We start from the raw sequence: 14,408 nt of genomic DNA, 5'->3' as shown, positions 1-14,408 counted from the left end.
ATTTACAGTCCAGCAGATATTACAATTCTTGACTGCTTTGCTGTAAGATATGACGTTTTGAAAACACGGGGGACGAATAGCGTCTGAAGCAAAGCTGAGGGCACAGTTCAAAGAATTGGCAATTTGATGTATATTGAAAATCAGTGACGTCAGCTTCGAGGCTCGTGGCACTGTTAAGTTGACAGACATTCTTGTCCTCGTCATTGTGCCAGAGATTGAAGGAGTGGCATCGAGGCTCCGCCCAGCACACCTGACCACACCCAATGACTCCTGTAACCGTCAGGTTCTTGATCTCATGGTGGAGCAGACACTGAGGTGTGACCCGCCCGTCAGCATTGGCTTGCAAGCAGTAGGAGCGAGGAGAGACGAGCATCTCACAGGCGGCGTAAAACTCATTGTTACAGTCTGTGTCGTCCCATTTCCCGTCTTGATATCCTTTCATTCTGACACAAGGGTCATCAGTCCCAGTCGCCGCTTTAACACTCGCCCAGAATGTAAAGGTCGGAGCGCCATTATGACCAGGGCACACTAACTCGTCAGTGCCATCTCTTTTCTTGCACCCTATCCACAGCTGTAAATTACTTGCGCTAAGTCCTTTGATCAACTCTTGCGTTTGCTGCCAAATGAAGTCTTGTTCTTCCTGCGAGTCAGGGACGACCAGGCTGCTTCTGAGCCCGTCGCAAACTCGAGAAGCTTGCCACCAATTCATTTTATCGGGAAGCCAGATGTAACAGGCGTCTTGCCAGGCAAGCCAGCCGAAAGGACAAGCGGCGTGCATAGTTTGCAACGCTCCAACACTCAGGACAATTAGAACTCCAAAAGAAATCATTTGAACGCCCAGCACTGTCATCCTTCCGGGTTTTTTAAAGATAATTTTATGTACCTGCGAGTAGCAAGACGTTCACTCTCATGACACTGGCAACAGCAGAATGTTGTGTAGATCTTGGAAACTTCAGCTCCCCAATGGACTCATTTTCCTATATGCCGACAATTTTCTTCATTTAACGACTTTTTTTAACTATGTTGTTTATGTGTTTACGTATGGTTGCCAGGAAACGTCACAAGCCCAAGGTTTTGGTGAAATTAAAGGCATTTAGTTGCTTTAGATTGATAATAACTTCTGATTGCTTTGTAATGGACCAATTAAAATTTTGCGCGCTCCGGATCCGTTGAGCTGGGCTAATTTCCGGAAAATGACAGACTTGATCAGAGGACACGCAGAAAGTACAAGTACCCCCAAAATAAACAAAATATAAAAATAAAAAAGAAAGCAATTTAAAACGAAACAAAAACATCGGATATCACTGCTGTTCATAATCTCGGGCCATAGGAGCAGTGCACGGACGCAGTGTAGAGACACAATGCAAAGATTTGGCTCACTTTGGGCTAAATTAGGCCTATGCATGACGTCGGTATCACGAGCCAGCAACCCACGATGCTTTGCAATGTCTACACCTCCTTACGCAGAATCAAACTCAAGATGAGAATTACATGTACTGTACGACTACTGACGACAGGGAATCATCAAGTTCGAGATGAGTAAACTATGAGAGTTGTTTGTGATAATTGTGAGAATTATTGCCCAAATCTTTGAAAACACTCTCTTACCCATGAAAAACTTAGATTACCGGCTTCCAATGCTTTTTGGCGAAATGAATGTTTTCCCGGTGGATTTTCCTCGGAGTTTAATTTTTTTCAGCGTGTTTATCAGGCTTGCTCCTCCCAATCAAGAACACGACAGGTAGTCTGATAAATAATAGAATTCACTTTAAATTCCTTCCTCCCTCCCTCGGGTACATTGCTTGTTACTAGTGAAGCTTTTGTCTCATTATTGTTGGAAAATATCATTCATCGTGACGTCATATTTATTGATTATATTTTCAATATTTCAAATGACTGGAATGTCGGTTGTAATTTGTTTTCTATAGAAATTGTAATTCTACTGCGTTTTAACGCTTTCATACCTTTTGACAAGGCCCAAAAGTCACGGCATTCAAACAAATTGAATTATCTCATCGCACTGCATTTCTGGCGTATACGATGATGGTGCTATGCGTTGTCTATGGCCTCTGTTTTTGAAAAATTAATACAAAAACTGAAGCGTGCATCCTCACGACGATGATGATGATGATGATGAAATATTTATTTCAATGCTGTCATTCTTTACGATGTAACCAGACATGGTCACGCTTAATCGGGTTTACCTCTGCGACAGCGTGACTCCAACATTTTTTACCTGGCAGGTTTTATTGGATAACATCAGCAATAATTGCCTTTTGGCAAGTGCTTTCAGTGTATGCTGCACGGATTTTTGCTCTTTCGTTACTTAGGGGGGTCAAGCAGTGTAAATATTTGGCCCTTTTAAGACAATAAGACCCACTTTACTTTATTTTCTCTTTTTTTCATTTGCCACCCTTGAAAGTTTTTAGACATTTCAAGGGTGAATGAGGAGACATTGGGTGTAATGTGGCAAAATTGATGAGATGCTCGTTTCTCCTCGCTCCTACTGCCTGCAAGCCAATATTGACGGGCAGGTCACACCTCAGTGTCTGCTCCACCATGAGATCAAGAACCTGACGGTTACAGGAGTCATTGGGTGTGGTCAGGCGTGCTGGGCGGAGCCTCGATGCCACTCCTTCAACATCTGGAAGCAGCCTGGTAAGGAAGGTATCTGTCAGCCCAACAGCGCAGCTTCAACCAGCTCTGAGGATCTCAAGCCAGTCTCTGGGTGCACGTTCTTCAAGCTGTGAACGGTGCATCTAGATTACGCATATCCAGCAATGTTTTGGCCTTATCGATGACTTAAAACATCCGACATTGACTTTGCGAGAAATTATTGACTTCGAACACCTTCGGAAGTGCTCCTTCTGCATGCATTGCATTTATTACTTGCCCTTGCATCTGAAGAAAAATTGGAACTTTTAAGACTGATCTCACGCCATTTTTTCAATTCAAATGAATCTGGATCGGAGGGGCTTTGGATAGACGAGTTACTAGCAAGTACGACTTGAAAAAGTAAAATAAACGTGTACATTTTGCTTATTGAGATTGCAAAATAGGAAAAACATGTAGCACCAAGTAATAATTAATTAATGGGCTTTGCAGGGATGAGGACGCCTACTTTTCCTGAATCGATATGTGGAAAATAAAAAGGGGGAAGCCAAAGAAATAAAGGGGATGACAATTACCAGTTTACTTGAAAAAGCCTCTCAGCTTACCCGCACCATCACCCCTTTGACTATTGTTTAATACTTTTGCTGGAGAGTGCTTTGCCTCTCTGGAACTTTTGCCCCTGCCAAAAAGTGTTTAATTTCCTCCCTAGAAAGATCCTGGCAATGCCCAGGCATCTTATCAAATAGTTCTCTCTCAGCTAAATATTATATTCTACTGTAATGAGGGGAGATGCGAATATACTTCAGAAACTAATTTGCCATATCGGGGAAAAAATTGTCGAATTTTGGGAAATTCGAGGATGACCTGTCCGATAAAGGGTTCCTGGCAAAAGAAACGAAAACCGCTCTGTCGCTCTGACTGTCAAATGCTTTTTGGATGCTCTAGCCTCTTCTCGTGCACTCATCAATTTTAAGCCAATTGTTGTGGTGGTAAAATTTCATAATGATACTGTTGGTTATCAATGTTTTTGATTTCAGAATTTCATCGATCATAATCACCTCCGTTTCATTATAATGTAATGTGATTTTACTTTTCACGGTACAATGATTTCACGACTCAAACTGTTCAGTTTTATTGTGTTTGGAAACGCGAGCAGCTCACCTAAGCGGCCTCAAAATAGGAAGTATTTCCAAATGATTCTTGAAGCTAAGGGCCTTTAATAATTTTGGCATGAAATACTTTTTCAAGGTGAAAGTGTTGCGCACAAAGAAAAGATATTTCTGACGAGGTGTCTACGGACCATATTTAGCTTTCATAGAATGCCGTCATCAAAAATTAATGTATGTTACTTTGAGTATCAATAAACATATTTAACATACATTACACAGACATTCACGAGTGCGTAAAGCGTTCAACATTTAAGTTATAGACGCACCAATAGGGAACGCGGTGAACAAACTCGTCGTGAAATGCTCCGCCAAAGTTTACACTCTGAAATGATTTTTCTCAGAATACTTTCTTAGAAAAAAGTCACAAAGCTTCATTCTTCACAATACGCGCGTGCTCAATCACCCGAATTTGTAATGTGCCCTCGGTAAAACTACGCAACATTTTTCTAAATATGAAAACTGGAATGCCCCACGTTGGGTTTGAAAAAGTCACAAAGTTAGGGACAAATAATTGGAGTAATGTCATGGGCGCTGAGTTCGCGTCTTTCGTGTAAATGAAATCGTGCCTTTTTGAAAATCACAAACTGCATTTTCGTTACTTAATAAACTGTAACACCGAGGAAAATGGGAAATATATATATAATTATTGAATGTGCTTTATGTAAAAACCTCGTTAGCAGATACAATTGACGAGAAATAATCATTATGTACATTTCGAATTATGGAAAGCTTGCTGGAGACGTTTGTAATCAGAACGTTTTTCACATTTTTGTTACAACCATACCCGTGCCTTGTCCTTCTTCATGACATTATTGGTGCAGTATGGTTATTCGCGCAGCTCACATCCTTATTAGAATTAGTCCCTCCTGATGGTACCGACAAATTGGCTGGTCCTTGGTCTATAATACAGTTCGTAGCTCTGCTGACCGCTGACGGTGAATAGCGCCCCCAAGGAAGAGGAAGCCTACACGACAGTGAACTGTATTTTCCACGGGGAGGCGCTGTCCAATGTATACGATTTAGATTTCATTGATCTCTTTTCTGAACTTACTCATGGATGTGGAAACTTCAACCCGGTTGCCTTTAGCTGGAACACAGTCTGTTTGTTTTGAGGTTTTCTTAAACTGAAGTTGGAAAAGATCTGTTGATGGACAAACAAATCGGATAAAAAAACGTAGATAGGGCCGTGTATCGAAAAGCGGGGGGTAGGACAGTGGTCCGTGATCTGATTCGTCTACAATGACCCCTTGGCCTACCGCTGACCGCACGTTATCAACAAACAATAGCCATCGCCAAATCTTGAGTAAAACTGTGCAGTTTTTCAACGGATATCAATCGCCTGTCCAAACAATAATACACTCACACCCCTTCTATTGAGTTCGCACACCTTATGTTTGTGGACGCTGCCACGGGCAAACAAGTTCTGTACAGTTTATGCATAGTAGACGCGAGGCTAAAGCCGTTATCACTTCAGCCTCTTACTGGCTGGTTGGACACAGAATTCCTCCCCTTGTCCGGTAAAACAGAGGTCGGCGCCAATGTCCAACCGATTGCTTGATATGTTGACATTTGCAGAGATTTGGAACCACCCCTTCGATGGAATCGCAAAGCATCAGAAACTATTCAAGCAAACCGATTACTGTTCAAATTTACGATCGTGCATTGTAATGTCGCTTGTACTTTTCAATTGTGATTTATTTCGGGAGTTTGTGTGCCTTTTTTGCATGGTTTCTCTTGAATTGTATTAATACTATTGATTTCCATTTATTGGTCATTTTCCGATTTCTGAAATGTTTTATTGTATCTGTTGTATGTTTGAATGATTTTTAATTTTTTGCCAGGGTCTTGATGTACATCCCACTTTGATGAAAAAATGTTAATTTTTGAACAATCCTTCACAACCCCTTCCCAACCATTTCTAATTATTTTATTTCAAATGTCTATAGTTTAAAATTAAAAAATAAAATAGACTATTCGCATAAACGTAATTGTGTTAGTTATGTAACGATTATGGCTCCAATGGACCGCATTTGTTTTTATTCCTCCAAGGTGTATACATTGATGAAGCCCCGACATTTCCCTTACAGCGCAGTTACAGTCAAGCCAAGCTCGTTAATATTCATTGGCAAGCGCGAGGAAACTGCGCACGGAGAACGAAGTTCATTCTTCAGAGAGTTTCTAGAAATTTCTCATGCAGAATATTCTCGTTTTCTTCTAAGAGTGACTGAACCACTCACTTTTACCAGTAACTTAAACTAAGGGTACACTGTTATTATCAACCATGGTTGTAAATTCCACCCCATTTGACGTGATCACCACAGCCACCCCCTCCACCATCGCATACTCGTCCTAATCACCACTATGCTGGGTACCCCCCCCCCACCATCGCATACTCGTCCTAATCACCACCATGCTGGGGTACCCCCATCACCATCGCATACTCGTCCTAGTCACCACCATGCTGGGGTACCCCCCACCACCATCGCATACTCGTCCTAGTCTGTGGTACCCCCCACCACCATCGCATACTCGTCCTAGTCTGTGGTACCCCCCATCACCATCGCATACTCGTCCTAATCACCACCATGCTGGGGTACCCCCATCACCATCGCATACTCGTCCTGATCACCACCATGCTGTGGTACCCCCCATCACCATCGCATACTCGTCCTGATCACCACCATGCTGGGTAACCTCCACCACCATCGCATACTCGTCCTGATCACCACCATGCTGTGGTACCCCCCATCACCATCGCATATTCGTCCTAGTCACCACAATGCTTTGGTACAAAGCAGGTTTTCCAATGGGTCTTTATCACCACTGTCAGTTTTGTACATTGTTTTCATCATTATGAATCTCCGTGGTCTTCGTTAACTGAGCCATGACTGGTTATCGATATCCAAGTTTATTTTATCTGGCCCTGTCGATAGTGTTGATTGCACTCTGCGCTAAATTTAACCGGCCAGAAATGTCAGGCACCGACCCCAGCCCGCACACGACCAGATAACAACTTCGAATTCTTTCATGAAAATTGTCGACATGCCTTTATCGGCGCAAAGGTAACCGGACTGCTCACAGCGAGGCTAGCTTTGTTTCGTTTTCGCTTTCTCTACGCTCAGAACGACCCGAATGTACTATGACAGATGTGTCAACACACGGGTGTGGACTATTATTTTTGCAATAGGCCTACATTTTCATTTTCACTTTTGCTAGAATAAAGCCGCTTATTTTGAAAATTCTGTGCATGACGGTTTGTCGATTCAAATGAAAATTTCACTAAGCAAGCTGTGATGTCTAAGTATGATATTACGTCTAATTCTGCAGTGTATGAAATTAGCCTGTTAATACGAAAGTGATATTTCCTGTAGTGTTAGGTCCTGTAGCTCAGCAGGAATAGTGACTTGCCAATTTGTTAGATTCATCGCTGAAGAACGCAAAGCCGTTGAATCTCATCGTTCGGTCTCAGAGAGTGAATACAGGGTTTGCATGGCTGACACCTTGCAGGCCAGTTCTTCTGCACACAGGGTATATGGTCAAGGGAAGTTTTCCTGTGGAACGAACAACTTCCACGCGAGATGGCTACCACGCAAACATTTTGTGTACTTAAAGGGCGCCCTCAAAGGGATGCGTGAAGCAAACTGGGTTCATTGTTTTGTTTTCATACGAGCAAGAAACCGGTGATTAAACACCTAGCTATGGTGTAGTTTTTCCCAGCAGTTGAATGATATGATTCCGTAATTTTTCAAAGTGACTGAATACACTTATATGCAATACTTCCAATGACTTGATAGTTTCATTCAAAAACGCTGTGATAAATGTCGTCTGGGTCTTTGGGGCTTTTAATTCCGACTTGCATACGAAAATCGTTGCTGATAACCGGATCATAGAAGCTAAACACGGTTTTTATCGGGGTCGAAATCTCTAGTTTGACAGTAGCAATTTCTCGCCGTATCATCCGAGCAAAGTCCAGTGGGTGTTTACCCAAAGTAAGAATGGGACTGAAGCTGTCGAGCCAGCAAATGTTCCCACGGGGAATACTATAATAGTTGGAAACTAAGTCCAAACGTTGTTTGATCAATCCGATGGGACCGTGGGAAGTTCCAAAGGAAGTCACTGATTATTATAAAATATATTCATTTCAAATAACTGGTATTTTCCAAATAGTTGGAGTTTCATTGACGGAAACATCTCTTGTCTCGGTAGGCAACCCAACTCTAAAAAGCTCGGAAAGTCAGTTGGTCGATTTCTGAGAAATCCAGTCTTGGAAGTCCCATGATACTTCCGTGTTAAGACACGGAATAAAGATTGCAGCCTGAAAAAACCCCATGGGGATTTACTTCCCAAAGTCTCCGACTTATGCTTGGAACTCTCCAAATATAGGTGGAGACATTTAACCTTTGACCTATCGTAAATCAGGGAGAAGGGGAGGGGTACGCAGGAACGGGTTTCTCAACTTCGCATTCGTTCAAAATATTTCGGCGAATTACAGGCTGAGGCAACACGGAAATCCGATGATTTTTCATTTTTTTTTTAGTTCTTAGTACTGCGGGTCAGACAAGGTAGCTGGAAGCTGTGAGTTGTAAGAAGTTGATAAGTGGTCAGGGAAAATACGGGGAACCTGTACGTTGACATCTGCAAATAAATCCGGGTCTAAAAACGAGCTATAGCCAGATGGAAAAAGCTGGGTTGGGCTGCAGAGGTGTCTTGAAAGGGGGTGTGTGAAAAAATCATATTGCCCTGAGAGAAAAGCCTCTCCTAAATGAAAACACCTCAACCCCGAGGTTTGACATTGCATGGTTTACTTTCATGGCATTGTAACTGTGACATTAAATTCTAAACGTGTCTGGGTGGTCTGCTGTTTGCCATACATATCAAGGTGTCAGAAGTGTTCACATTTCAAATAGCCTACAAGCGGTTCAGCGGTCTCTCGGCTAATAGCGAGTCATGTTGACACCCGAGTTTTACACCCCGTCTGTGTTTGCTAAGTGGATGGAAAATATTAGCAAGTGTTAAGAGCGCGCTTGGAGAATTCTGATAACAGAGAAGTTTACGTTTGCTGGGGGATGTGGGAATCAGGAAAGTAATCGATTCTTGGTGTATGGATAATGCACTATGGTGAAATGTATGCGGAAAGATTGATTATTTCACATGCTAAGCATTCAGTGTCAAGGCACTTTGTATTTTCATGGGCAAATTTCAGTTTGGTTGGGAAGTGCTCTGAAGTAAAAAACTCCACAATGGCGATGACGATAAGTAAAGACAGACGACTGCTTGCGGCCACACGTATTAAAGGACACACATCGGCTTTACCTGATAAGACTTTGGGCAGGTTTTCTGTAGAGTCAGTGGGAGGGGGGAGAGATCGAAGGTGTCTCATTATTAGAGGAACTTGCTCCTCAACTTACACGGTTCACCGCAAAATTGCAGCGTTTATTTAACTCCCTACGTATTATCAGGGACAACACCAAGGTTGTAAATTAACATCAATTTTGCACCCACACTTTTGAAATTGTGGATGTAGCTGAATTTAGTAATTGCAAATAGGGCCTAAGGAGTCAAAACAGAGCCTATATGATGTGTGATTTCGTGGGAGACACGTCAGAGTTTGTCAGATGGGAGGGATCGGTCCAAAAGAGGTACAGGGGCCCCCAAATCACCGTATTTTCACCCTGGCGTTCTCAATAGTTATCACCTCTTGAAAACAAATGAAAGCCGGCCACGCCCCTCAAAATTACCCCACAGCACGTGCAATACAGTGCACTGACGTTCGCCTTCTACATGTACGTGTACCTCCTTCGACGGCTGTGGTGACGTGTCTACTCGAGTACCATCAACAAGTGAATGAATGGTAACGGAATAACACTCGGGTTGGACTCGGGCCATGTTTGTTCATGGAACGATTCACAGGCGGCTCAACTGTCAATCGACAGCCAAGTTCAAAGGTCCCTGTTTCACGTGTGCCATTCGTGTCGAACATATGGAGTTTAATTTGCATATTCTGTTATCTATATAATGCAGTTAGAATTAAGACTTTGCAACAGGACATGAAATTAAAATATTGGCGCGCATACATGCACATGCAAAAAGGCTTCTCACTGCTTTGAACAAGATGCTCTTACTTGTCAGTCTGACCGGAAAGGCCACATAAATACTCGAAGGAAAGGAAATGTGGGTTGGACTTTTTAAAAACTCTGTGTTGATTCACGAGAGAGGTTTACGACGTGTTTTGGACTAATACGTCTGCTCGCTGACCTGACCTGTTATTGTCTTGCAATAGCTTGGTTTAGTTACAATAAAACCCAGTGGTTGATAAGCAGTCTTACGTTTCCCGAGATAGCCAAGTTTGCTGCACCTATTAGGCCTGTCTTACTGATAAAAACAGATTAAAAACCTACATGAAAAGGCAACCTGACCTGGAACACAAGACTGGTAATAATTGTTTACTGCTAAACAGATGAAATTCATTGTTCGGCTGTCGATCTTTTCTCTCTAAGCTGTCATCTGGCAGTTTCTGTAAGTCAAACAACCTAGAAGTGATTGTCCGAGGCCAACAAACGTTACTGCAACATTCGTATTTCCATTTTCTGCGCTTTCGCTCTTTCGATATAAGAGGGTCCCCTTTGCACGTGGTGACTGAGGTTTTTAACTTAAAATAGAATCTTACAAATCGATTGACCAATACCTCATGGAGTAACAGATCTGATGTAACAATTGATTGACCAATACCTCATGGAGTAACAGATCTGCCGTAACAAAAGATAAAGAGTGAACAAAGTTGGCTGGTTACTGCGTTTATTATTATGCGAGTAAGTGTATACAATAATTATTAAAACAAATTCAATAGGTTTCAAACATAAATTGCTCGTGCTGTTTACAATATTGGAAATAGAACACCATTAAATGACACTTTACGAAGGAAGTCAAGCCAAAGAACGTATCAACAGTTGGGTGGTTTAGTTTCCAACATGTAGCTTGTTCCCCTGAAGACACGCCCCTTATTTTATCATCTGCCGCGTTCTCATGGGGCATCGTCATCCAGTGGAACGAGGACGCACGCTGTCGAGCGTGACCAGTTTTCTAGCAGCTACAGATGGTACTGTTGATAAAAACTTATCTCATTATGGAAACATAATATTTATCAAGGGATTGATAATTAAACCAAAGGCCTCTGGCTTTTTAATCTGCATAATACGCCATTGGAACGTCTCTCCTTCTCCAGCCTGTTTTGCATCCGGTAGCTTACTATCGATTTATGGCAAACAGCTAGCCTGCTGGAAATTCACAAAACGAAATTCAGATAAGAGGAACAAACAGCGCGAGTCCAAAGTTTTCTTGAAATTAACAAAAAAGTGCTACGATTGTCAAATTTATTAGCTATGAGCTACCTGGAAGCAAACTGGGATTATGGTGGTATGCTTTGTACACACATGTATTACGGAACTATGAAACTTGCCATGGACTGCGAGAGACCATAATCTCTCCCATTATTGACTGTCATCTCATTATTCCTCCCTTGATGCGCATACAGTTATGGAAATAGTAAAATTTCGATAAAATGAAACATTTGTGAAAGCCCTAGTCTTAAACTAGGGATTCATTAAGGGCACATTTGAATAGATCTGATTAAACTTCATTTGGATCCGTCTGTTTATTCTTCCCTTCGACATCTTCATGTCATACGGTTTCACCCCCTCCCCACCCAATCCAATTTGTCGGACTGTATAATGTCAGTTGCCTAATTGGTATAGATTTCGCTTCCATTAATTAGCATTTTTGACCACTGCCAGCTATATTGGCTGAACTTGTTTTCACCCTCGATCCACGGCCGTTTCCTCCCGTATATTTTTGTATTTTAATCCCTTGTATTTAGTTGCCTTGCATCTTGTCTGCTGTGTTTATCTGGATCGACATGGTATACACCGTATTGCACAAACCGCATGATGAGCCGCCCCATGTGACACTTACTATGCCTCAATACAAAATGATGATTCACTACAGCCACGTGCTTGCTACGTCGTCATACAATTATAACTGTGATCTCATGGCAATGAAAACAACCGTACAGCGCTTCACTCGCGTCGTACCATACCATTAAATATGTTGTAACGTAAACCACAAATGACATTTGGGTCCGGTATTTTTCCACGTGCGTATGCTGTAAGGGGTTGTAGGAAAATTTCTGAATTATGAAATAAGACTTCTGAAATCGACTCTCTGAAGCAAAACTATGCCACGTCATCATTATGTTGGAGCTTGCGAAGTGCGTTGCGTATTGTTAACCGCTCACTACACCAAATGGTTTAAGTCAAAATACAGGTGTCACGTGACTAGTGTGATGTATATGAGTATACAATATGGAGCCGAAATGACAAAAACCCAATACCGGATATCATGATTGGATGTACGGAATTCGTGACATTGTTTTCAGAGGTCAGCCCACAAGGCTATCCGAGTTTTCCAGGGAGATCAAGTAAACATAAACAAATAAAAATGCAAGTCGTGGTTTTGAAATTTCATGTCGTAAACCATGAAACAGTACGTATTCTCCTAGTTATTATAGTCTACGAATTCATGTTACGAATTGTGCTATTCGGTCAATGTAGTTTTAGTCCTCAACATGGCGCAAAATGAAACCGAACTGTAACTGAATAATTCAAACTTGACTGAAGTCAACTGCAACTCCAAAGTGGTGTTACACTGTTTATGGAAGTCGTAAATATTTAAATGATTTGACGATAAACAGAAAGAAGTCGTAAAACTCAAATAGTTCTTTGTTTTTTCAGCTGTCAAATACAAGTCCAAAGTTGGCGTCAAAGTAATGACGATAACTGAACTGAATAGTTGGACTTTCGGTAGCATTCGATCGAAACTTTGCTTTGTGATTTGGGGGAAGCAGGTCATTGTGTGTGTAGCTTTGCCGCGTTACTTAGCTCCAACCTTCAAATTAGAAACGAAATTCATCATTTTTGTTCGACAGACATAATTTTTTATCAGAATTCTTCCTCTTTTGTCTAATTGCTCGGCGGAGTCTGCTATTATGATCGGTTTCTGTTTGATACTGCAACCTGCAGGTGCGCTCTGTGTATTGTACCAATCCTTCCAAGGCCGGCCTAGCAACGATCCATTGTCCGCAGCGGGACACTCTATTGCAGATTGCTCTTGCCAAAACACACCAAAAATGACAGTTTCGGGAGTCGTTTTGACAGCCGTAAACGATTTGGCCTTCCCGTAAGAGCCCAATTCCCACTCATGGATAACAAGACCGATTATAATGGCTGTCTTTTTTAGATTTCAAACATTATCCTGGGCCAATTCGAGACTAAAAGAAGTCTGAAGCCTTGCGCATCTTATTATCTCTTCAAAATACAAGCACTGAATAGGTTTCATTCGGAGCGATCAGACTCCCATGAAAGAGTAAGTGACCTCTTCGGGAAGGAATCACATCCTTGAACTGGACTCTGCGAAAAAAAAATCAGCGTAAAATTTTTCGATCAAATCCTGTTTCCTTTTTTTTCTGGATTCTGTAAATCATTACATCAATGTTACTGCAGGTCAGTATTTCACGTCACTACAAATCTTTTTCGTCAATACAAATCTTTGCATGTGCTAAGTCTGCATAAATACAATACGTGTACTAAGGCTGTATAGTCACATTGTTTATACTGACGTAGCATTGTGAGTTTACCAAGTAGTCAGTAATAAAGGGATGAGGCAACATACACTAGGAGTTACCTCACTGGTGTCAAAGATAACTGCCGCCATCTAACGCTTTCGATGTTGTTTACGAAGGTGAAGTTTTAGTAAACTTTTACCTTGCTTACAAGTGCTTCCTTGAAATGAAGCTGGTTCCTATAAACACGAAGTTATAAATGGAACCTTCGTCAAATGCATGATAATCAAGATAAGAAATGACCTGGGTGGAAGTCTCCATTATAAGTTCCTTTGTTTTTGTTTTGCTTTTGAGTTCACTGAAGTTTCGCTGTCAAACAATCCAGTTTAATTCATATCGATATGCTGCTTAAAAATTAAAATATTGGAATTACAAAGAACCTAATGGTCATCATCGTGATCTGAATATAATTCCAACATTTAAATGGTCGTTATAATATACCGGTATATGTAAACAATACATTTCTTTAGGCAATAATAGCTATGAGCGATAAAAATACACGAAACCAAATTGTACTCTAGTCAATCGAAAACGAAAGGTGAAAGGAAACCACCCTGACACAATTGACTGAATGAATATTCAGACGGCTAAAAGGGCATATGTCGTCAAATGAAATCATTTGCATCACTATATTATGCATGTTGAGAGACTTGTAGGCCTATATGCCAGTTTCGTTTTTGGTTGAGAGCTTTGAACAAAACCGAATTCTGCATATGAAAACACTACAAATATATTAAGAAGTTTTAAGTACTACCAAACTGTATTCACTTTCCATTACTATTGAGCTAATTGTCGTTTTGGTATGACTATTTATATTAAAATATCAACAAATACGCTTAAGAATCTACTCCAAGAATCTACTGCTTTCAACTAAACTGTCCGCTTTTACATTATGGCTCCGTGGCCTAATTTGTGGTAATTGTTTCAAAAGATGTGCGATTTTTCTGCGGTTC

The 14,408-nt window shown here is 41.3% G+C and overlaps 1 protein-coding gene across 1 annotated transcript; it reads right to left on the bottom strand.

Annotated features, from left to right (window-relative positions):
* Positions 1-16: 16 nt before the first annotated feature.
* Positions 17-4,336, bottom strand: LOC147796060 (uncharacterized). The gene has a single exon (XM_087149025.1). The coding sequence runs from the start codon at positions 848-850 to the stop codon at positions 20-22; it is 831 nt and encodes a 276-aa protein (XP_087005151.1). The 5' UTR covers positions 851-4,336; the 3' UTR covers positions 17-19.
* Between the last annotated feature and the right edge of the window lie 10,072 nt (positions 4,337-14,408).

Source organism: Acanthaster planci, linkage group LG18 (genome assembly GCF_054643075.1).
Source record: "Acanthaster planci isolate LZ-2023a linkage group LG18, COTS_SCS, whole genome shotgun sequence".
Lineage (NCBI taxonomy): Eukaryota > Metazoa > Echinodermata > Asteroidea > Valvatida > Acanthasteridae > Acanthaster > Acanthaster planci.
This window is presented reverse-complemented; position numbering and strand designations above follow the sequence as displayed.

Excerpts from the sequence above, each read along its gene's own strand:
- LOC147796060 (XM_087149025.1), bottom strand. The coding sequence starts at position 850 with ATGACAGTGCTGGGCGTTCAAATGATTTCTTTTGGAGTTCTAATTGTC.